Genomic DNA, 23,944 nt, shown 5'->3' on the forward strand with positions numbered 1-23,944 from the left:
TTTAGCAGCATGGCTCTATGATCTGTCCCTTTCTTTGCTCACTTCATGTCTCTGTTCTTTATTCTATTAACAAACAGCTTGAAAACCATGCTTTTGCTTTCAGAAGACTGCTGTATTCTCATGCTCACCACCAGACAGCTATACAGTACCCTACATCATAAGCTATGAGAGATCTTAAACTGATGCTGAGTGACATAAATGCTAAAATACACTACAGTGTAATACTGTGTCGTCTTCTCAATAGAAATTTAGCATGACAGTGAGCAGAAGACTTAACTTTGAAATTAGATCAAAACCAGGCCATTGATCTGGACAGCCCAGGGCCTGTTATCACTGGAATGTCTCACTCTATTCCACTGCGTTGATTTGTGGCTTTGGGGCGCTGCAGAGCGATGTATCCTAATAGGGTCTGCATACTTGTCAGTGGTTTGTCCAGTTACCACTGGTTCCCTTGGGTGACTGGTGATGTGTTCTGGGAGGTGGGTTGCATTAAGAAGAAGGTCAGCTATACAATGTTGCTATACAATATTACATAGCTATTTATATCATAATGGTTCCAAAGGGTCCCATTTGGAGGTGAAATCTTAGTGTGCTCAGTACTTCGTACATCACAAAAACAGAGCAGTTACCTCCCAGTGCTTAACACAGGCCCAGGGCACCTGGTGATGCTCTCTTTTGTTTTCACAGTGAAGACAAAGATTGCCTTCTATGAAAACAATTTTTTTTTGTTTTAATTTTAAGGGAAAAAACATACTGTATTTTGCCTTTCCTTTCCTTATATTTTGTATTAGTTATTCCTTCTTAAACTGGGCATCCACTTACCTATAAGACAGCTAAATTAGAGGCTAACTCCTAGTCTGTGCCTCTAAGAACTATCTGCCTGATGAGATACAAAGATTAAAAACAAGACTTTTAAGAAGGTACTGGTAAATAAGTGGAGTCTTCCTGTGTTACGAATGTACAGCTCAAGTAGCAAAGTTAACATTTTCCTACCGAAGTTTTAGAATACTGGAAAAGGGTTTAAGGTAAGAAGGAGGAAATTCAAATTAACACGAGACAAGATTAACTTTTACTTTTCTGTCAGCCAACAGAAAACTGCAATAGCTGTTATCTGTGGTGCATCAGCTAAGAGGAGCCTCCTACTCAGGGCTTCTGCACTGTGCTCTTCACTGTGACATTGGAGCAGCTGGACGATCCTGCTCATCCCCCTTTCTCTCAGAATTTCTTATATCATTCCCACATATGTATTTAATTCACACATCAACCCCATTTCACAGTATGTGATTCTTATTCAGGTCCTTGGAGCCAGGGATTACACCTCTACAGAAATGACATATTTGCTTTCAACTTAAAGCACCTTTCCTGACGCACTAAGAACAGGACAAAGATATTCTTAACAGAATTCTGTCCATCTATGAAACACATCCCACGGAGCCAAAGAGTAAACATTTGACAGACAGGAAGGTAATTCTATAAAGATTTGATAACATTGTAATCAACCACCACAGTTAGTTAATAAAAATCAGCCTCATCTCAGAAACGGGTCTTGTCACAGAGCATAGATATGAAACATTGTATCACTACTTCTTGCCCTCCCTCATCAGCTAAAAGAAGTTTCATTTCTAGGAGTGCTGCAAAGTGTCCGATTTATCATTAGATTTTTGCTCTTGCTTCTCACAAGAAAATTTTGTCCCCGCCTTTTGGATTTCCCTAACAGTTGTGCAAAACACATTTATGCATCAGCCAGTGACATTCTGTGGTAAGCAGAGTATTCTTGTAACAGTGTATTTCATTCATGCAAATGAAAGCTGTTACTCTTTTTCCTATTATATTATCAATCATCGTGAAACAAGAATTAAAAGATGGGAAAACTGTCACTTTTTAGAAATAACCTTAGCCTTCGTTATAATTAGTATTTTGCTCCAATTCAATTTATTATTTTTCTGTATGTTCTACTACATTTATCCCTGGCTTTTTTGAGGGGCCATAGATAAGTTACTCTTCCTTTTTCTTGAGGAGCCATAAATAAATTACTGTAAAATTACTTAAAATATTTTTAATGTTCCACCCACAGCAGTTGTGAAGCAGGCCAATGCTCTCCTTATTTTACAGATGGGAAAACTGAGGCAGGAAGCTTAGCAATGACCTCAAGGTATAACAACAGCAAAAAAAAATCGCATTAGAATTGGGGACTTCAAGTTTTGCAGAGGTACACCAGTATATCCTTTCATTTTCCAGAGGAGCGGAGAAGACGGGCAAAGTACATCTGCAATTAGTAAAGATGCCCCAGCTCTCTTGGCTCTAGAACATGAAGTTTTAACCATTTTTAGATGCAGAAAAACTGAAAACAAAGAGATGAGTTTTTCCAAGGTTACTCTTTGGCGGGTTTGACTAAGACCAAGAAATATAGCCCTGACCTTCTCACTTATAATAGACCTTACAGCCATTAGACCATATGATTCCTTCTGGCACTCCCATTCTGAGGACATTGTCTCCATTCTTTGCTTTAAAGCTGAACTGTGACTACAGCTAGGAATCTCTGCAGCACTGACAATTCACTGCTCTTTCACTGGTCAAATGTGGAAAACTCTGCAACCTCAACAGTGGAAAAAAGGTAACCATTTCCCTCCAGAGAATATGTTGATTAACCAGCACTCTCAGAATGAGAGTAATAGGCCATGGCTCAGGTAAACAAATGCACACAAATACATATATACACACCTGACAGCCTATAAACTGCTAGCATATGGTATTACGGACTGAAAAAGAGTGTACAAGCACAGGATGCTGACTATGAAAGCCACCACAGCACTTTTGCAATAATCATTAAAGACATCCATAAAGACTAGACATCCATTTCATAAAGACTAGTTAGTCTTGTAGAAACATATGTAAATCTCAAAATAAAAAGTAAAGAGAGGTGCAGATCCTGGAACTCATTATCAAGATCTATGCTCCTTTTTCCATTGATTATAAAAATCAATAATTTAATAAATTAAAATAGTATAATTTAATAATATAAAATACATTTAAAAGATTTTTCCATTCACAGTGATAAGGAGCAAACATTTCCATTTGTGAGCCATACAGACAAATTTATCTGCTTTGTATAATGAACACCCCATAATAAATAGGGGTTTATTAGTTATTATAATTTACTGTATAAATCATATTGTATATGTATAATATAATAGAAATGTATAATACATATTATTATACATTTAATGTTTATTATACAGCTCTGTATCAATTCAGATACAGCTTCAGATCTTACCATTTAATGGTTGGGTTGTATGGAACTTCAGCAACACAGACCTATAGGTTGTGGCTTCACAGTTTTAAGCCAAAGAACTCCGAACATTTAGACTGTTTCAGGAGCTCTGACAGTTTTTCATTTCTACTATGTAAGTTCTGAGCTCAGAAGAGTTCAATGTCCAGGTTTTATAAATCAGAGCTGAGGTCAGTGCCACCAGCCATGTTCTCATGGGGGAGAGGAAGAAAGCCAGGGTTCCATAGGTTCGCTGCAGGTAATAGCAAGAATAGACCTGCCAGAGCAACAGGAGTGCCATGGCCAGGTGAACCAGCACAGCCAAGAGGCGTCGGACGTGACGGATGTGAGAATGGAAGCTGTAACCCTGGCACCGCAGCAACAGGCACCAGCACAGGTAGGCCATCAATGGCAGGTTGAAAAACAGCATCTGAAAAAGACGAGTAGAGCAGAACAAGATTGAGCAAGCCAAATGTTCCAACTGACGTACACCAGGGCACAGGAAGATAAGAGTATATACAACTGCCCCATTCTGAGGGCTGAGTGCAATTCCCAGAGCTGGAATCTTAGGATGCATTTCCAAGAGCATCACTGATGGAACTAGGGCTGTCCCCACCCCGATCCCAGGCCAACCATTCCTGCCCGCTCCCTTGCAGGGAGTAGCACCCTGATACTTTAGGGAGCTTGTTCAGGGGGCTAAATCTCAGCAAAAAAGGAAGGCTTTTCTGTCAGTTTAGCTTTCTGATCCAGCCCACTGTGGTGTCAGACAAGTGCTAAACTGGCACAAGGGAGGGACCACAACAGGGGCAATACTGGTCTTAGTCAAGGTTATATGCCGAGGAACTACACCCTCTCTTTCAGACTAATGACAGCTGGGAAAACTAGAGGGCAGCCAGGTCAGACTGGTGGGAAAACTAGACTCACATCTACTTAAAGAGTGACACCTACTGATCTGATCTGAAGGGTTATTTAGTGTGCAAGAGGAGCCCTGGCCACTCACTTCCCTTGCTAAATCACTGCAGCCTCTGTCAGAGCTGAGGGCAGAAACATTTAGAGAGAAAGAGATGGACTCCAACCCAGACATCCAGAGAGTTCAAAGCAACGTCAGACAGAAGAAAATAGAAGCATGAGAAACACATGTACAGTCTCCTTGCCTTCTGCCCTTTAAATTTTAAGGAAGGTGAGAAAGAGCTGTCACGGTCAGGCATGGCCTCTAATCTTCCCTAACCTTCCAGGACTCCTTCCTTTGTAAAACTATAGGAAGTTCAAAAAAGTTTCCCAGAAGCAAGCAGTTATCAGCATTCATCTTTAAATACTTACCTGTAAAATCCCAGCAACAAATGTCAGACTGCCCTGTAAGAAGTGACCACCAACAAACACCCCAAAGGAAAAACAGGCCCCCACTTGGCCATCTATCAGTTCACCTATAAACCATGGTCCTGAAAGAGAGGAAAACAAACACACAGTACCATCATAAAATAAATATAGAGATGGCCCTCTTTTGCTGAGCACAGACTGGTTAACTGGGGAAAAACACTTATCTATTACTTGTCTAGTAATAAATCTAATGTTTTGATCCTGAACAAACAACAATCTGATGAACATTTCTGATGAAAAAATGGCATGGTCCAGCAACAATTTGTGCCATACAATGAAAATAGCTTTAAGCTAATTTCATCTCTGTGACAATTTTGACACCACAGACAACATTCTCCTGATGAGAGAAGTGAAAAGATCCTTTCAAATGGTCACCTTCCCCCAGAATTAAAATAAAGCATATGAAAGACAAGGTCATACGCAATCTCAGATTACAAGTAAAAATGGGCAGGGTGCACTATCTGTTATACATATTGTCCTGACTTCCAAGAAAGTAGCTATTTTAGTAACATATTTTCAGAGAAAAATAAATTAAAGTTTGTAATATCAAAGCTGTCTCAGAGACTTGTCATGTGAAATGTCTATTCTACATACTCATGTCATACCAAGGTACAACCAGATCTTATTCAAAGAATAAGAAGTGGAACTCAAATTAAACTTTAAAATACTTATTTTGGTTTTAGAGTAATTTAATAATTTAATTGTTTAACTCATTTTAGGGATTCTAAGTCAGGCTCACTTACAAACAAACACTTAGTCACCCTCGATATTAATTTTTAATTTTTTGAATTGATTTTGTAACTTAAGTAACTTTTCCCCATTGTCCAAGATATTACAAGTCTCTTCTTCATCAGAATCTGAAGTATAATTTAAAAATACTAATTTATGTTGTCCAGTATTCTAAGCTACTTACCTAGAATGGTGTATAAATTCAGAACCAGAATTGAGTAATAGAAGGTATTTGTCTTACTGAAGACATGAAGGGAATATGAGGTCAGATTCAGTAATCTTGGCCGTTCTAAATAGAGGCAACATTTAAGAAAAATGCACTTAATTCAGGTTGCAGCAGATATATATATATAAAATATTGGTCTTTCTAAAACAAATCTGCATGTTATTTACTCAGTCTATTAAATAAGAAATACAGAAATAGTATTTGGTGTGTCTTCGGCACAAATGCAAGGGAATACATTTCTGCTATTACTGTGATTACTGAAATTAAGGAGCTGATAAATGTAACACTTCTATTATGAAAATAGGAGCAAGAAAAAGCTGCTACTCTAAATGAGTACACTGACTGTATGCAAATAAACCTAAATGATCTTTCTATAGCCAGAAAATTAAGTTAGCTAGAAGGAAAAATATGGGGAATATTAATATTGCATGAAAAGCATAAGATTCAGACAGTAACTGTGTAAACCTAAAACATGCACATCAGCACAGACCGGATTAAGTGGGTTTTCTCATATTAGAGCTGCTTGGTACTTGATAATATCTGATGGAAATTCAAATAACATGAAGGCTAGGTGTTAAGATGGTAACAGTCTGAGAAACTTGCCACGTTAGCAAAACAAATGATACTCATTCTCTAACCAAAGCTGACAATTCTAGATTGAGATCCAGAAAGCCTTCCTATATAACTTAGCTTTTGGAACTTGACCTATTACATGGCTGCTCTTCTCACAGAGCATTAAATCCCCGAGAACAGGCTTGACTTCTGGAAGTGAACAGCTCTAACAAATTTTGTCACTAATGTGTGAAACATTTGTCAAGGTCTGCAGGGACCAAGCTGAACATAAAGTGCTAGCTCTTTTCATTTCCAGCTCCTGAGTTCCATAAAGGCACTTGAAAATCTATTATTCTTCTACGTAAGAAGTTGATGTAATTACCTCAGGATGCTACGTGATTAGGGGTGTAAGGGAAGGGACCTACACTGAAATGAATAGGAAAGGAGGTGGCTTCCAGAATAATTTCATCAGTAAGGTGTGGTTCAAACAGTTGTTTAAAGGATAAACACCAACAGCTTAACAGTATTAATTTTCACTTATTGGATTTATCAGGAACAAAATATCAAGTAAAGAGAAGTGATCTAAGTATTATTTCTAAGAATAATATTTCTGAGAACGTGTCAGATTATTTGCAAAAACCAACAAAAATTATTTTTGTAGCAGGAAATCTGTTTCCCCACTCAGCTGACAGTAATGAAAAAAAATCTGTACTAGTGGTAACAAAACAAGCACACTTATCCGGAAGTAATACAAAACAAAACATTCCTTTCCCTATACACAGGATTTTTCAGTGAGAAAAATCAAAATGAAGCCGTTAAGTCTTCAGTAAATTGAGTTTTTGTTTAAACAAAGATGCACGATCAAGTCCTAAGGTTTTAATGGACTTTATTTGATGTATTGGAGGTTTTATGGGCCCCCTTAAAAATAAAACAGCAGTTTCTGAGAACCAAATCCAATCCCCCAATATTTACTAGATGCAATATATATATAGTAAACAACAGTGTAATTATTTGTATTTTTGGCACATAGATAAAGGGGAAATAGGCTTGAGATGATCAGACCCTCTAAAAATGCAGGCAAACACTAGTTCATACCTTTGAGCGCTGGTTTTTGGAGGTATCTAAAGATAACAAGCAAGGTGATCTGAATCAACACAATCAGTCCAAAGAGCACACGAGCCTGAAAAGACAGTTTTAACTCTAAGCCAGCCCTAGAATAGTAGCTGCCTTTGAGCCTGCCTTAAGGACATTGACAGAATGATAACAACAAAGATTTTTAACTAAAACAAACATTCAAAGCTCCATGGTGTCATCCCACTTGAAGGGATGAGCATAGAACTTCAGCAACAGAAACCCTGGAACAGGATAGTTAATTCAGGTTCATTCTGATTTCAGTCAGAAATAATTTTGTAGTGGAAATACCATTATTCTGGTATTACATTTACAATAATTTGCATATTATTCAGACATCTGTAAACTTAAGTTTCACTAAGAAGCAAAATAGAAAGCAGATTTCAAAATGGAAGATAAATAAATTCACTTAGGTTTCTAAGCTGTTGGACATGCAAGTGAATCTTGAATTCACAGGTAACAGTGGGTGACTAAGATGGGTGACAATGATACATTTGAAATTTTTCAAAATTAGTGTTTCTAAAACACATCTGGTGAAAAAAGCATACATATACTTCCTGTGTAAAACATATTTTCTGTGTGCTGTACTGAACGGATCTACAGTTTCAGACACTGTGGAGAATATTGGTTATTGATTAAGGAAACCAATAATAATTTTGAGCCAATTACAATACTGCCTACAGTCATGCAGCCTTTCCTACATAGTTCCATCAACGGACCTTAATAATTATGACATGCCTTCTTTCCATCCACTCAGCTGTAACACTTCGGTTACCATCTGGAATGTAGTGAAGTCAATGGGAATTTTGCTTCCTCTTTGCTAGAGCTAGCCATAATGTCAGCAGCTGATGTGAAACTTTTTCTTGCATTTGCCAGTGTGCATTACGATAGATTATAGTGATGTTTTCTTTGATTTCAGGTTTCTTTTTTCTACTATCTCCAGTAGCTTCTTTTCCATTTCTCACCTGCACAAAATGTGCATGTGCCTATGCCCAAAACCAGACAGCTGTGACTAAGTCCAAGTCAACTGTTTGCATGAACCATTGCTGCACATTCATGTTTGAGGAGTGCAACTTGCAAAAAGAAACTTGAAATAATTGTGAAGTTCCACTGGAGTAATATCTGAACAAAGCAAAGTGCATTCAAATCTGCTACAAATCAGGGAAATGCCTCCTGCAGTCTCTGGGGAAAGCAAGCATGCAATGATAGCTGTTTTGCTGAAAGTACTTACTAGAACATAGTGGTCACTAAGGAGAATAACAGATGGCCAAAAGCCAAATCTAAGAGAGAGTTTTTCTTCCATAGCAAATATATGGCCCTGAGTGCTAATTCTTCCTGAGGCATCCTGGATGGAAATAAAATGGGGAAAAAAAAAGTTAGGTACCAGCTGTGCTAAAGTAATATATTTCAAAAATGACACAAAATAGAGTAGCTAGCTAACATAATTTTTCCAGAAAGATCTGATTGGTACATGCATGGCTGGCATACTGCTATACTAAATACATCTGCTTATGGAGTATTACTTAATGACAATTTTGTAGTTCAAGTAACTTTGGGATTGTTAGATTATAATCTGGAAGTGCTGCATAGGAAGGACACCCTTTCAGAGATTCAGCAACTTGTGGAAGACAGTGATTAGTCACTGGCCACAGCCAATGCTTGCTTTCCAAAAGCTTAATTCTAGGTAATATCATGTCTCTAAAACATTTTGAGGCTTTGTAGTGCTTCATTTCTGGCATATTCATTAGTTACATTATAACTGACACAGTGTCCCTTTCAAATTGGAATCCAGTAGCGCATTTTCACCTCTACTTCTACGTATTTATTCAATAGAATTCCTTGATATTTGTTTGTGCTTGTGTAACAACGGTACCTTACCTCCCAGGACATAATAAACTAATATTTATATGAAAGGATTCAGTATGTCTAGTGTGACTACAGCTGAGATGACAATATTTGGACAGTCCCAGAAACAACGTGCAGCAATTGAACATTCATATCTTTTCCAGGTGATTAATTCAACTTAAAGCTTCAACCCTCTCCCTTTCCCCAAACTATGCAGTTACTAGATGTACTAGTGATTTATGACTGGAGAGGAAAGGAAATGAATTTTTTAAAAATCCCATTGAGTTATCTATAAGATAACAAACATATTTGTGGTGCTAATAGCTAACTATTGCTATGTAGGCCTATATAACCCTCTTCAGATGTTATTCAGTTTTGTGTTTGTGTTTTTCTTCATCACACACACACACACAAAATCAGTTATAAAATGTAGCCTTCCTAAATAAAGCATCACACATGCTGGAAGATAGAACACTGACAGTACAGAAAGGCCACGAGGTGGTGGGAGAAAGAGGGGAGGTGGAAACAAAAAGCGGGGGAGGGGAGCATTATCATCCTTGTCCTGAGAGAAATGCTGCCTGGCCAGATTCTACCTGGCAGGACAAAGCTGACTTTCCCATTACTGTTGTGCAAATATGCAGAATGTTAGAACAGTCTGATTGGGTTCTTTTAAGGCCACTTGAAAGCACAAAAATAAAACACAGTTCCAAGAGCAGCAGTGTTCATTGAAAAATGTTTTTTCACCCAAGCAACCTAATATCAGTAAGTCTGGTATTCTGGAAAACATTAACCATGTTCTACGTCAGCCTGTAACAGATCAAGAGAAGAACTTCAAACAGTCAAAGCATTCTCATCTCCAAAATTGACCTGATCCAGTTCCTTTGCCTTCTAAACTAATAACATGATGTTACTTCGTATTTTCCTTGACCAAGCCTGACTATCCTTTCAAGACAACCTTAAAAGTTGATTGTTACCTGCTACTCGAACGAATTAATTTTTGACCAATTATTTGCTCTTCTGTACTATCTCATTACATTTTCCATGAAAAATAAGAATCTTCCATTTACCCACATACTTTATTAATGTTTCAGTGCTAGGCGGTCTGTCTCTTTTCATTTAATAAATCCATTAATTGCTGTAAGACAAGTATGAAATGAAGTCTGTTATTATGTATTTTGTCCCTAGTTATGTGATGCAGCAAGTTGATACAGCAGACATGACAATATAAAGATTCAATATAAAAAGCGCCAACAGTCACCTCACCTGGACAGTCACCTCTATGCAATGGAACCCTTCACTGTAGTTTTGTGGGCTCCACTTCAGTACGTAGAGAGGGCCAGATGCCTGATAAGCGTTCCCCAAGTGAACTCCATCTATACGGACCTCGACGGAGGTAATGAAAGAAGGAGAGAAGGCCAGAATTCTAAGGAGTGAAAATAAACAAATTTGTTACAGGACTTGCAGATTTATCATCATTCTTTGAAGAGAAGTCCCTAAAGATTATGTTACCTTCTAGTTAAGAGTTCAAAAGGGTTAGAAATGAAAATGCTGAGATATCTGTAGACAAATGATAACACAGTAGCTCTTTCCTACAGTTAAGAAAATAAATTCCATATGAAGAATATGAAGAAGAAGGGTAGAAAATGAAGAATATGGCAGAAATGAATATGAAAAATAAGGTAGAAAACTGGGCTGTGGAACAGACAAAAATGTGGCAGGGATTCTCAGGTCTTGGCAGAAATAATCTTAGCCCTTCTAAAACAAAACAAGAGAACTCTTCTTGTCAAAACATTTGGTAACACATGCAGAATGCATTCTCATGCACACATGCAGATACAAAATCAAATACTTGTAGACATTTTCATTAAAAATTGTCAGTCTCTTTCCAAAGTCCTTTTCCTACTTTTTCCTAGTCAGGGTGTAACCTCTCAGTCTTTGTAAGGAGAAAGTCTCCATTAAGGAGAAATGGAATGGAAGGCAAATTTGATATTACAGATCTGAGATACAAAAAAACTGGTATTACTTGGTAGTGCTTATATTCAGAAAAATAGTAATACTAGCATAGATTCAATATATCACATATCCAAGTTCTTTCACTTCTGGTAATACAAAAGCCATTGCAGAGTACGTTTCACTCAGATGATGAAGTCTCACATAGTTATGCTAAAATATTCCACCAGCTCATATAATCATGAGAATGTTTCAGATAGGATTATAAATAGGAAATTGGAAAACAGGTAGCTCGGTGGGGCACTGCTTCCTAACTAAGGAGTATGACAAACTTCTTTTAATTCTAATTCTGTGTATTTGATATATCCATATATTTCATGCATGTTGGTCTCAAAGCAAGCATAAGACGTTAGAAAGGGCATAACCAGGAAAAAAGAAAAGGCTAAGTGGGAAGGCAAGTATATTATCTCCTATTTTAAATTTTAAAAAATTGAAATACCAAAGGAAAAAATAAATAGGAAAGGTGAAAATGGAAAGATATACTTAAAATAAATATGAAAATTGGCAGAGGCTTAGGATATATTAATAATATAAGAGATGAAAAAAAAAAACAAGACAAAAAAAACAGGCTGAAAAGTGTGAAGCAGAAAGAAAAAATACCTAGAAAAATATAGAGACAAAACACAGAAATCAGCAGAGGCAATGCAAAAACATGAGATTAATAATTGTAATAGTGACTAAGTGTTGATCTCACTCTACCAGCTTTGGTCAGACAAAAAAGAAGAAACAGATATGACTCAGTGCTATATAATCTGCTTTTATCACAAATATGGTATAAAGTGAGCTCTCAGGAACAATCTTCTAGAGAAAACTGAATTCTGAGAACAACAGACACATTTTTTATAAATATATATATAAATACATGTATATGAATAAATATATATTATAGATATACACACATACTCAAATACATAAATACAGATGTACACTATGACTAAAAAAAAAACTCAGCTACTCAAATATGGTGAAACCAAGACATTACAGGGTACCTGATACAAGTGGAATATATAATTTTTTCTAGTGGTTCATGAGCAGCACTGCTATAAAGGAAAGATTTGGGATTGGTGATGAGAACTGCAGGCCATTCTTCAAAGTTAAGATCTGCAAAGCTAAGGAGGTCATGATCAAACACAAGGATCCGGTACCTGAGATGAAAGCAAGATAATTTTGTTAATACCAACTCCTACATACACAGCTGCTCCCAGTTTCCTAACTGGAACTGATTTGACTTGGTTTCCATTCTGTATTAATTGATCCTGTATTAACTGAACAGCAGGTTACCTCTGAGCAGGTTCATTTTGATTCTAAACCACTGAAGCACCACTCAAAATTCCAAATTTCAAGATCTACTCTAATTTGCACATGAAGCAGCTAGAATATAACATACATTACAACAGCATCTGGGTAGGTATGCTAGTAATGGGCAAAGACCTCAGTGTGATGGCTCCTTCATATATATAATTATCTTTCTCAGGATTACTACAGAATAAAAGCTAAATATATTAACTAGATCACACATTCCTTGTAGCATTAGACACTGCTTAATCTGTTGCCAAGATGACATTTCTCAAGCAGACTACTTCTGTTCCTACAGTTCCTACAGCTGGTGCAGAGCGTGAATATTTTAAAGTATTGATACTCAATCTTTTATGACAATCTGCTTGCCTATTTTGAATATTAAACACATTAATTGGACATTTAGATGTCCTATTTTTAACTTCTAAATATCAAGAACGAATCAAAAATTACTTTGCATAATTTATTATCACACTGCTGGTGTGGGGAAAAATTCCCAAACTTACACTCAAAGATAGTTTTCAAAAACATTAACAGTAATAACCAGTCAGACAGGTCTAATGCTGCTCTCAAATTCTCCACACAGGATAAAAGGGAATCTCAGAATAAGCTGGTAAGCTCCATATATTAATATTTCCACACAGGGTTTACTCACCTCCTGTTATCCATCCAGTCTCCCAACTCCAGTTCCAGAGTGCCATGAGGGTGTTGACTGTGCAAGGTTGGCATCAGCCCACCCAGTGTATGGAAATGCCCACATAAATAGGCTGTGGCAGAACTAACAAAAGAACAGAAGAATCATGATTATTTTCAGGGAAGGAAATACCACTGTAAAAAACCTGAAAAGTGACATACAAGCCTATGGAGAGAAGCAAGAAATGCATTTTACACCAAAAGGATGCAGGAAAGAAATTAAGATCTTACCTCATTAATGTTCTTATTCCTGGAGCTGGAGAGATGATCGCTGAAGTGGGATAATGGCCAAACCAGACAGTATGATTGCTGTGGAGACTTTCTGTTGCCATCAAAGACAACTCTTTCATTTGATTCTGAAATGGGCGTTTGAAAAACTGTTTAATATTTCAGCTATTTGGAAAGAATAGCAAAAAGAAAGCAGAAAGAAAACAATTAACAGTGCAATTTTACCCTTATATCTACAGAGAATGTCCTGTTGACTGCTTCAGGAGCCCGTGCATGAGCAAACTGAATGGTTAACCATATCCCAAAAATCACACATTGGGGGGGAGAAAAAAGAAAACAAGGCATTCAACACATTCCTTTCAACAGAACAGAGGTGAGTGCAGTATAAAGAGAGATTTTTATAAATGATGTTTCTGTCCTTCCTACTGCTTATTTCTACAGTTGAAGACAACATGCTTGAATTTATTTTATAAATGTATTTACTTCACAATTACTAGCCCCACTTATCTTTTGGGTCACTAGAAGGCCTTTTGTAGGCATGACAGATCTCAGAAACTGTGCACTGTATGCTTCCGGGATTTAACTGAAGGAACTACGATGCTAAATATTGAAAACATTATCAGCCATTGCTGTTCATGTTAACCAAAAGTAACACTTTACACAGCACTTAAAGTTTCTTTCTTTCAGTTATTTGACTTCCAGTCTTTTAAAATCAACTACTCAGTGTCCAAAGAGGCTCCCAGGACCAATAAGATCTCAAAGCCTAACAGAAGAGGCAGAAAAACTAAAACCAGAACCACCCCCCCCCCCCCCCCACACACAAATTCACTCCCCATTCTGCAGACCCGTCTTTTAGAATAATCCAGAGAAGAACCAAAATATCCTTCTCCATCCTACCTGAAAGGAAATGCACGTGAATGAAAGAGTCAGAAATAAAGCTATATTAAAAAAAGGATGGACTCCATGTGCTATCTTGGGTTAATGTAACAGGCTTATCAAGCAGAATTAATATTTCATTTGTTTTTAAGAATTTCGGCTTTAAGACTATTTTTACACAAGACAACTGTCAGAAACCTGAGGTATGCATTCAAATCACTGATAAAAATCCAACTTAAAAAAAAACTCCTGGCAGAGCTTTAATCTGTAACAAAGTTACAGATGTCTACTGATGTCTTTTCTTTACTGTTCGTTTTGTGCAAAAAACTGCAAATGATGCTCTCTGGACTCTTGTTGCTGGCTGATTAGCAAGTAAATGCTTAACTTACTACTGCAGCCAAGGACAGGTGCTCCAGGTTTGAGTGCATTTCTTAACTCACTGAGAACTGGTCTGCAAAGCTACTGCACCCAGTCTGGATTATGGTAAACAATGAGAATAACAGTACTGTACTTGGCACTCCTAGATTACTTTTCATCTAAGTATCTTCAAGTGCTTTACAAACATGTAATTAAACATCAAGCATCCCTTTTTGAGAAGATCAGAGGGAGAACATTTCACTTATCATTGAGGCTGTTCTCTCAGGCATAACATAGTATATGTTTACCAGAACACAGTAACTCCATGTAGCACTTCGGAAGAGTATCTTGAAAACAATATGCATCAACAAACTACAGAGAAAATTATGGGCAAGCAAAATACTGTTATCAAAACTAACATTTGATTTAAACATCAGCATTAATGTTTTCTTTCAAAAAAAAAATACCCACAAAAATTTTATGGTCTCAAAAGATCAAGACCTCACTTTCAAAAATTATACATTTCTTTATACTGTTATCTTTTGTGTTATTCCATTGATAATATTAGTGCAGCACTCCCATCTGCAATATTAATAAAGAAAGCATCTAGCAAAGCAAAAAGGAATGAAATTGGAAAGGATTTTTTTTTTAACTTTACAGGATATAAGGAATTTATGTAATCACTAAAGCATAGCTGAAAATTATGAAACCATTCACAGTGCTCTTTAAAAAAATTCTAATCTGATGTTTTTGTATTGGATTATTTCTTAAGAGAAAAAGCAGATACCACACATGTTAAGAAGAGACACATTCATTTCTCTAAATAGAAGCCACCCTCTGCATAACAACTTAAAAATGCAGAGACAGTTCTAGATGAACACAAATCTTTCAGGCACTTCTTTATAAAAACAAAAAAAAAACCCTCAAAGAAAGAGATCCATACACTACAGAAGTACACAGGCCAGCAAAAATAATGTCAAGACTTTTAAAATACCATGTTTAAAATCCCAAAGAAATTGTAGGGCCTTTTAGGGCCTGGGCTGAGGGTAGCATCCACGCAGATGAAGGAATAGTTCCCAAAAGACGTGGTGTGAATGTAATGGAAAGAGCCATCTTTATGCCAGGCAGAGTATTTCCTGCCAAAATAAAATGAAAATACTGCCATTAGGAAAGCCTGCAGCAGCGACTAAATAATGAAGTTTGTAGGATAAATACAAGATTTCTTGCATTAGATCTAGCTCCACGTTGCTACTGGAGTAAGGTCCACTCTTAAAAAAGTCAATGGCATGGAAAAGTCTGTACTTCAAAGAAGACATGTTACATGGATCACGTATCAAGACAAGCACCAGATTAGCACACAAATGTCGAAAAGAAAGGTTGTCATAAATACGCTTTCCCTGAGCAACATGGTGCTTTTTTACAGATAAAGGACAGGCCAGCAGAATGAACACAACATGAGACAAATCAGCAGGATGACAAGACAGCAGAATTTCACACAACTTTTAATTAAAGAACACCTGCAAAAGAAAAAAAGTTGATTGTGCCTTGTGTTCATTGCTGGTTTCTGAAAATGATCTGAAAGGATTTTTCAAAAATGTATTTTGCTTGCTTACCTAGAAACACCAGGAACAACAAATCTTGTCTCCCCTATTTTGTTGGGGATCTCTTAAGTTACTCTGATGTAGAACGAACTACTTGAGCTGCTGGCTGGTGGAATATGATTTTGAACTAAAGAAATACTGAATCTTTTCAATAGTTTTCAAAAGATCAAAAACAGAGACACTATACTACACCAAGTCTTTTAAATAGCAAATAAGACAAAATCCCCTTTCACCTATTACTCTTTTTTTGGTTCCTAGGATACTAAATCTTACCAGTTCTCCTGTCACCCATGGAGCATTATCAGAATTTTTCATCCAGATTGCATGCAAGGATACACACACACACACACACACACAGAGACACGCACTCGCATACATACATAAATACAAATACATACGCAAAGTGGGTGGATTAACAGCCTGAATTAAAGTTGAATGTGGATTTGCAGGTACTCTCCAAGCAATCAAAGCTGAAAGCACCATTAAAATTATATGACAAGTTTTTGTGTTTTGATGTAAAGGGCAGGGAAAATTGAGGGGTTAAACAGGAGTTGTAACTGACGCTATCTTTGCAGTGTACAAGCAAAAGAGCCCACTGAAGAGTTGAAATTTCCTCATCTGTCTTAATTTGAATCTCCAGTGTGTTCCTCGAGAACACCTGTTTACCCGTCATCTGCCATCTTGCTTCTCTATTTCTATTTTGATTTTTCCAAAATCACTCACATGTGAAGAAATGGCTCAGCTAAAGTTTAGACCCATATCCCATGAAAAGCCCTATTGATTGTGAAGAAAGAACCAGAAAATGTGAGGTCTTCTGCTGCTTTCTTTTTCTTTTTTCTTCTATTCTAAGGTGGAAAAGCCTTCTTTAGAAACACAGGTTTTACAGGAATATGTCACTCAACTCTTTTGAGGAAACTGAACACAACTGAACAAATGAACACAATTGACCTTGAGTATTACAGTTGTCTGTGTGGCATGTAGAAGTACCTGTAGTAATTCCAAATGCTATTCAGGTGTGGAATGTTGAACGAATCTGTAAGGAAAGAGAAAAATGACATGAGGAAACTTTCAGATTAAATCAGTTATTGTCTTCTGTATCTTTATTTCCTGATGTTGAAATAAGGAAGCCTCAGCAGGCACTGACAAGCTATATTTAAAACAAAACAAAACATATGCCCCCTGGATAAGCAGCCTGTCCAATTGTGCAGAGAAAACATTATAAACTTTCCCTACTTGATGCAGTTGACCAAACTGTTCAGAATAGTTTTCTCATTTAAGTTTCAATTCAAAGACAAAATTGTTGTGGGAAAATGAATTGTCATTTAGTGGCTACAAGCTAGCCAGATGATTCCAGTTGGCCTAAAGCCTTTTAGAAGCCTTTGGGATTGGGTGGATTCTATATAAGTAAGACCTGACCCATCTAGGGAAAATAAAGTAGCAATAGCAATAGAGAATAGCATGTGGAAAACAGATAGCAACTTGGGAATGTTTGTACAGAAACTGGAGTCTACCTCTCCATAAACACCGACAACAGAGGTCTTCTAGAAAAATGAGAGTGAATGTTATGGGTGTGACAAAATATACACTTTTTTCTCCAGTATAACGTTTCCTAGTTTTGCCTTTCCTGTAATAGCTGACTTATATAGCCTATGAGGTCATTAGTTTGTGCTTGCATGCTTAGCTAGCCAGTGCAGTGTCAATGATGACAAGTGACAATGAGGAAAAACTTTCATGAGTTCTTTCTGTCAAAAAGAACCCAAATTTCCTTCAACTACCAAATACATGCTACTTTTTAACTTAGACCTGTGGAGGGAGGTCTGTGAAAAGTAACTTGAAACCATTTCTTTGGTAGGATAAACTTACAGCTTGCCCTTCCATTGGAAGATACGAGAGGCCTGTAAATTAACAGCCTGGAAATTAACATCTGAAGATATATTCTACCACTTGGCTTGTCAGGTAGAAGCAAAACATGAAGACTCTTACTTCCCTGTTACTAAAACTCCAGTCAGTGCCTGTAGGCAAAGTATGTCCTTAGGAGGACAGACACTTGGATGGCAAGCCCTTCTAATGACTCATAACCACCACTAATACTCTACTAAGTACTAACACTTTACCTCAATATTCTCACTTAACCTAAATCAGTTCTGTAATCTCAGGAAAGGAAAAGCTGTTTCATTTCCCTCTTACCATGATTCCCTTTGATGTCTATCCACTTGGTTTTTTCCATGACCCTTGATCTCTTCAGGATCGACCGGTAAGTTTGCCACTCAACTTCTACTTGCTCAGACCCGAATTTATCTCTTGTCTTAGCATCTGTCAAGTCACCTGCAAATGTACAAAGGTGAGATATAACCAGAAGCCTACACATTTCACACAAATACTGTAACAAGGCAAGCATGCAGCCCAAGCCTCTCAGTGTAAGTGGCTGTAAGCCTCCTGTGTGAAATCTAGACATTCCTGTTACCTGGTACAAGAGGTTACTATAAGCACAAAGAAGCAAGCAGCAGAAGTAACTATCTGTAGAAACAAAAGTCCAGGGCTAGATCTGAGATTCGAAAGCCTTGCCTATAGTAAGGGCTAAAAGTCTTTTCAAATTCCTTGCCAAAACTAATCCATTTCAATAGCAGAAACAAGCTGTTAAAAGAAATGACAAAGCTTATTTCACCTGTCTTGGTATGATATGTTAAAACAAAAATCAGCAATAAGAATTTTAGTTCACAGCTGAATTTTATTCAAATAAGTACACATTATTCTGAGACAGAATACCCAGGAGAGGAACTGGCTCTTAATGACTAGTCAGAGCAAAGGCTCACTTCTGTCATTTCAAATACAAAGAATGACTTGGAATCACTACTACAAGGACACAAGAAAAGGGGCTGCTCACAAGGACAAAAGTACAGTGACTAATATGGGGAAAACAATAGGTATATCGCATGATTATGTCTTAGTTATGTATAATACACACTAAACCAACTGTCAAACTTAAGATACACTAAACAAAACCGAAATCTCTTGAGTTTAGATGTCAGCCTCTTCTGGAACTATCAGTCTATCTTCAGCTGCAATTCCATTTCCATTGCTTAAGATACCTTAAGTCTTTAACACTGTACTTTGAGATCCTAGAATTTTCCTTGTTTGCTTTTCCTTTGACAATGCATTCAACAGGAAATTCACACTTTTGAATTGCTTACCTGTTGCTAGGACAAGTGCTGGCCGAATTATATCGATTGTTTCGGAACAGAATTTTTCAAAGTCAGAAGCTCGTTTGGGATCTCGAAATCTACTGATATGAATATCTGACACCTGCAGAAAAGATAAAAGTGAAACACTGTCCCAAGCAGAGGGTTAATAGTGCCCAGATTGTTCTGCAAAGCCATATACATAAGACAGAAATGTAAAAACAGTCATAGTGATTCATACTAGTATCAGGGATGCAGCAGGCAACAGAAGTGGATGACTAGGGAAGTGCAAGAGCAGAGCAAGCATATATTTCCTCTGTAATTCCTAAAATCATGTTTAAAACAAGTTCCCTTATATTTAAGGGCAAACAATAGTCTAGATGAAATACTTGGTTATCTACATGTTTTGATGGCTTTTCGTGGCCTGTTGACTTCCAGATTGCAGGAACCTCTGGTGCAACAGCAGTCTTGCTGCAAGAGAGAATACTAAACAGTTCTGCAAAGCAAGAATAGGTTAAAGCTACCTAGGACTTGAAGTAAACTGATATGGTACCTGGTATGAGGCTTCCAGCATTTGGGCAGAAGGACTTCTAACATTCTTCCCATACATTTTAATGGAGATATTCACTGTGTTTGGTTCCCATTCCAAGTGCCTTCATGAATGCACGGGTTGCTCAGGAAATAATGAGACCACTTATATGTAACTGTAAGCGATGCTCTTTATCTCTGAACCAAACAATCAAAGACCTCATATCAGAAAAGCAGTACTGGGGAGGAGGTAAGAAAAGTACAATTTTTCTTTTTATTGCAGCTCTTTAGGTCAGTCCAGGATAAATCTGTGGACAAACACCTTCAATCTAACCACTCCACATCAGACAATCAATTAATAAATTATACTTCTCAGTTTAGAGGAATGACATTTGGTGCATAAATGAGAACAGGCACATGCTCATGACCATCAGACCATATCATTGCTTGAGAGTGAAGAACATTACTTTTTACATTCACCTTGACTAGCCTGGCTCTTGTAAAGCTTTTTCCTTCTTGAAAAATCCAGGTATACCTTGGAGACATAATGTTGTAGCTTCTACTTCAGCAGTTACTTCAATATGTAAAATACATTGCCTTAATACAATTTTTAAAATTCTGCTTAGGAAAATTCCCAAATTGCTTATATGGGACTCTTCCATAGATGAGAACTGGTTGCTAAAGCAGCTAAACACTTTTAAATATAATCATAGCTTCATTTCTATTGATGCACTCATGGCATTGTGAATCAATGAGCTAACAAAGAGCAATGTAAAACTATCCAATGCACTAAACCTACTTTAATCATTGGCAAGGTTACAATATCTCATTTTGCTTCTCCTAAGCCCATGGATTTGCAATTCTTCAGCAATGAAATAAAGAAAATCAAAACTTCTATTGTTGCTGTCTCAAGATTCTGGAGGAAAACGTCCTGTAAGTCCTGTTCTACTGATAACTAAGGAGAACGTAACTCCTGTTTCCAACTTTTCAGCAGATAGCGGCCAGGAGGCCTGACTTTCTGTGAAAATCTTGCCACTTTTTTTCCTACTATAATTATAGTTTAAGATTTTCAAAAGGCTTTTCTCATAAATTCTAAGAGCTACAGTATCCCAGGACTTTTGCAGAGCTGGGACTAACGTAACATAACTAAACGCCATGAAGTATGAAGATCCTGGGAGTGGAGCTTTGGAGCTTCTCCCATTTTGTAAAAAAAAATTACATCAAAAGATGTCCCAATGAAAAGGAAGTGAATGGGCAAGGTGAAAAGGTTGTAATGCTCTTCCTAGGCTGAAAACTTAATTTCACAAAATGTAGGCAAAAGCCCATCTGCTGCATTTCTTTTCTCTTCCTCCTGCCCCAGACTGAGGTAGAAACTTGGTATTTCTAACTGCTTCATAGAAAGTGACTTTCATCAAAATGGTTTGGAAGAGACTTAGGGATGAGGAAAAATCACTATCCACTTCCCTTACCTAGAGAAGAGGTATCTGAGAAAAAGGCAGGCATTAACAAAGGAGAATCCTGAGGCCTACAGAAATGGTAGGATACACCAGCTGATGGAAACAAGAAACCAGAGAGTGATTATGGATTAGTAAGGATATTCTACTGAAGGAAGGGTGAAAGAGCCCTATATACAAGATTACAGTATGAAAATCTCAGTTTAAGAGGAGATGGTCCTGTGGATGGGAGGAAAAACAACACAGCAGATACTGGGGGAGGAACTGAACATCTTGAGCTCTATCCAGTCAGTGACCTGGGTTGGACCTACAGAGTCACCAGGGAGCCTGAAGCCTGTTTCCCACAACATCATCAGGCACTACGCTGGATTTAGCGCTTGGTTAATTTCCAAGTTAGGTCAACGATAAAGCAGCTGTTAAAAGGCATGTTTGAAAGAGAACATAACCACTTAAAAGTAAAGCCAGGTCTCAAATTAGCTGTGCCATGACCTGTCCTTAGGAGATCTCCATTTGAAGTAACATACCCAGAGGGAACATGGTACACGGGAAGAGAAGTGTGGCAGTGAGCATGGTGCCTGTCAGCACAGCTCTACAGGCACTGTATCTTGTTGTAGTTGATTCTTTACAGGATAGCAACTCAAGACAGAGGTTTTATCTACAGTAACTCAAGCATATCCCTCATCTTGAAATCTGCTCTGCAGTAAAGATAAGCTTTAAGAGACATAAGAAAAAAGTATTGGATAAATTGACTTAGAAGAAAATAAATAGCAACTGGAGAGAACAAAAGGAGGCTGGACCAGTAATACTTTGGCTTATGCATGAAGAGCACTGCCTGCAGCTAATACGTTTTGCCTGAGTTTTAGAATAAAAATGAAATAGTAAATAAGTAAATAGTAAAAGCAGCCTATTTGTCCAGTGGAACTGCAGAGCAACTTCCGTGACACCTCAGCCACCAATAAACTGCAGACACGCAAACAGCTTGTGGTTAGTGATACACTAAGTGCTTGAGGAACGTTCTGGGGAGAAGAGTCAGGAAAGACGCCACAGAAGCACCCCGATGCAACAGCCTGCTTCCAAGACCACGCCAGGTTAATCAGTTTGGAAACTAAGCTGTGTACATAAAACCTAACATACAGCACTGCTCTAGTGGCCCAGTACTTTCTGGCGCTACAAATCAGTGCCACAGTTTTCTCTGTTTCACATAACTTTCCAGCGCTTTGGAAGCGGAAAGGGGCAGGCAGAGCCTGGGTTTTCACCAGGGTATCACACAACGGGTGTGGGGTATTGGTGGCATACATCGGACCTGGCAATGATGAGGTGAGTTTTAACTGCCTGCCTCTGCCCTGCGCGTCTTATCCCCGGGCAGCCCAGCAGCCTCGCCAAACGCCTGCCTGCGGCCGAGGCTTGACGCGAGTCTCGGGGCCGGGGAAAGGCAGAGATTACCGGGACAAGGCGCCGTAGCTGTCCACGGAGCGCCGGGCCCCGCGGCCGGAGCCCCCCGCGGCCGCCAGGGCCCGTTAACGGCCGCGGCCGTTACCCGGCGCGAGGAGCCGGCGCCCTCGCGCGCCGCCCCCCCGGCCGGGCCGTCCCGCTCACCTGCACTGCCCACAGCAGGTTGGTCGCCTCCGCCCCGGGGGCAGGCTGCGGGGCCCGCCGGCGCCGGCGCGGCACGGTCGCCGGCGCCCCCGAGGGCGCGTACCAGCTCAGCAGCAGCGCCACGGCGGCGGCAGCCGCCAGCAGCCCCGCAGCCAGCCGCTGCATCCTGCGCCGCGCCGCCACCGTGCGCCCGCGGCACCGACGCCCCCCTCCTGCCCTTCGCCGGGCAGCGCCGCCGGCTTCGGCACTTCCACGTCCCCGCCCACCTGCCCGGCCTCTGGGGCCGTCCGTGCCGCGCGTCTATGGTTGGCTCGGAGGACTGAGGCCAACCGGGATAAGGAAGTTGGCGCCCCCATTAATTCGGAGGTTTTGTTTTGCAAGATTTTGGGAACCGCCTGAAGTTTCCCTCGGACATAGATTTTTCATATACACCGTTTTAAACTTTACTGGAGCAGCTGGACAGTTTCATAATCGGTAATTTATTCATTGCTATCCACCCTTTGTTTTTCTTTAATTGCTATTTGCATTTTCTGTTATTTTTGTTTCACTTTCCATCTTAATCATGAGTTCGTATGAAGGAAAAAGCCTCTTTCACTAGGTATCACTGGAGTCTCTTTGATGTCCCAAACAACTCCTTCTCAGACTTGTTAGAAGTTTCTAAGTCAATATTAGTTAATTTTCATTATCTTGACTCTTCTCACATAATTTGTGATAGGACAAAGGGAGATTTAATTTTTAGCACTGATCAAGAAAAAAAAATCAGGTAAGCTTGATTAATATATTACACTTTTTTTCAGATATTCTTCGTATTCTAGCTGCTCTTTTGTATGACTTTATGTTTGATCTATCTGGTTCTTTATCTGCCTCCCACCTTGCTTGTCTGCTATCTACTTGCCCTTCCCTCCTCATCCTCTGCCCTCCTCCTCCCCTGCTTTCTCGAAACATCCCAAACAACAACTTTTGATTCATGAGTTAGTGATCAGTAACCTGATTCTTCC

At 38.6% G+C, this 23,944-nt stretch overlaps 2 protein-coding genes across 4 annotated transcripts in view; one reads left to right on the top strand and one right to left on the bottom strand.

Annotated features, from left to right (window-relative positions):
• Positions 1–1,465: 1,465 nt before the first annotated feature.
• Positions 1,466–23,239, bottom strand: TMEM62 (transmembrane protein 62). 3 transcript variants are annotated; one of them, XM_026095747.2, is made up of 16 exons: positions 22,947–23,081; positions 19,922–20,094; positions 19,381–19,492; positions 18,377–18,514; positions 17,177–17,222; positions 15,583–15,724; positions 13,581–13,637; positions 13,359–13,483; positions 13,090–13,212; positions 12,128–12,283; positions 10,392–10,551; positions 8,515–8,628; positions 7,248–7,332; positions 5,559–5,663; positions 4,589–4,707; positions 1,466–3,698 (listed from the first exon to the last, which is right to left on the bottom strand). In XM_026095747.2, the coding sequence occupies exons 2-16, from the start codon at positions 19,976–19,978 to the stop codon at positions 3,372–3,374; spliced, it is 1,866 nt and encodes a 621-aa protein (XP_025951532.1). In that variant the 5' UTR covers positions 19,979–20,094; positions 22,947–23,081; the 3' UTR covers positions 1,466–3,371. The 3 variants fall into 3 exon arrangements, with proteins under 3 accessions (XP_025951532.1, XP_064368642.1, XP_025951531.2); XM_064512572.1 differs by lacking the exon at positions 19,922–20,094 and having other exon boundaries at positions 22,947–23,239; XM_026095746.2 differs by lacking the exons at positions 13,581–13,637; positions 19,922–20,094 and having other exon boundaries at positions 22,947–23,236.
• Positions 23,240–23,281: 42 nt separating this feature from the next.
• The window catches only part of UBR1 (ubiquitin protein ligase E3 component n-recognin 1), a 73,656-nt gene continuing 72,993 nt past the window's right edge, over positions 23,282–23,944 (top strand). Inside the window, exon 1 of the mRNA XM_064512571.1 lies at positions 23,282–23,420. The gene's annotated coding sequence lies outside the window, so the exon portion shown is untranslated. The remainder of the gene's footprint in view (positions 23,421–23,944) is intronic.

The sequence above is a fragment of the Dromaius novaehollandiae genome, chromosome 5 (genome assembly GCF_036370855.1).
Source record: "Dromaius novaehollandiae isolate bDroNov1 chromosome 5, bDroNov1.hap1, whole genome shotgun sequence".
NCBI classification, from domain to species: domain Eukaryota; kingdom Metazoa; phylum Chordata; class Aves; order Casuariiformes; family Dromaiidae; genus Dromaius; species Dromaius novaehollandiae.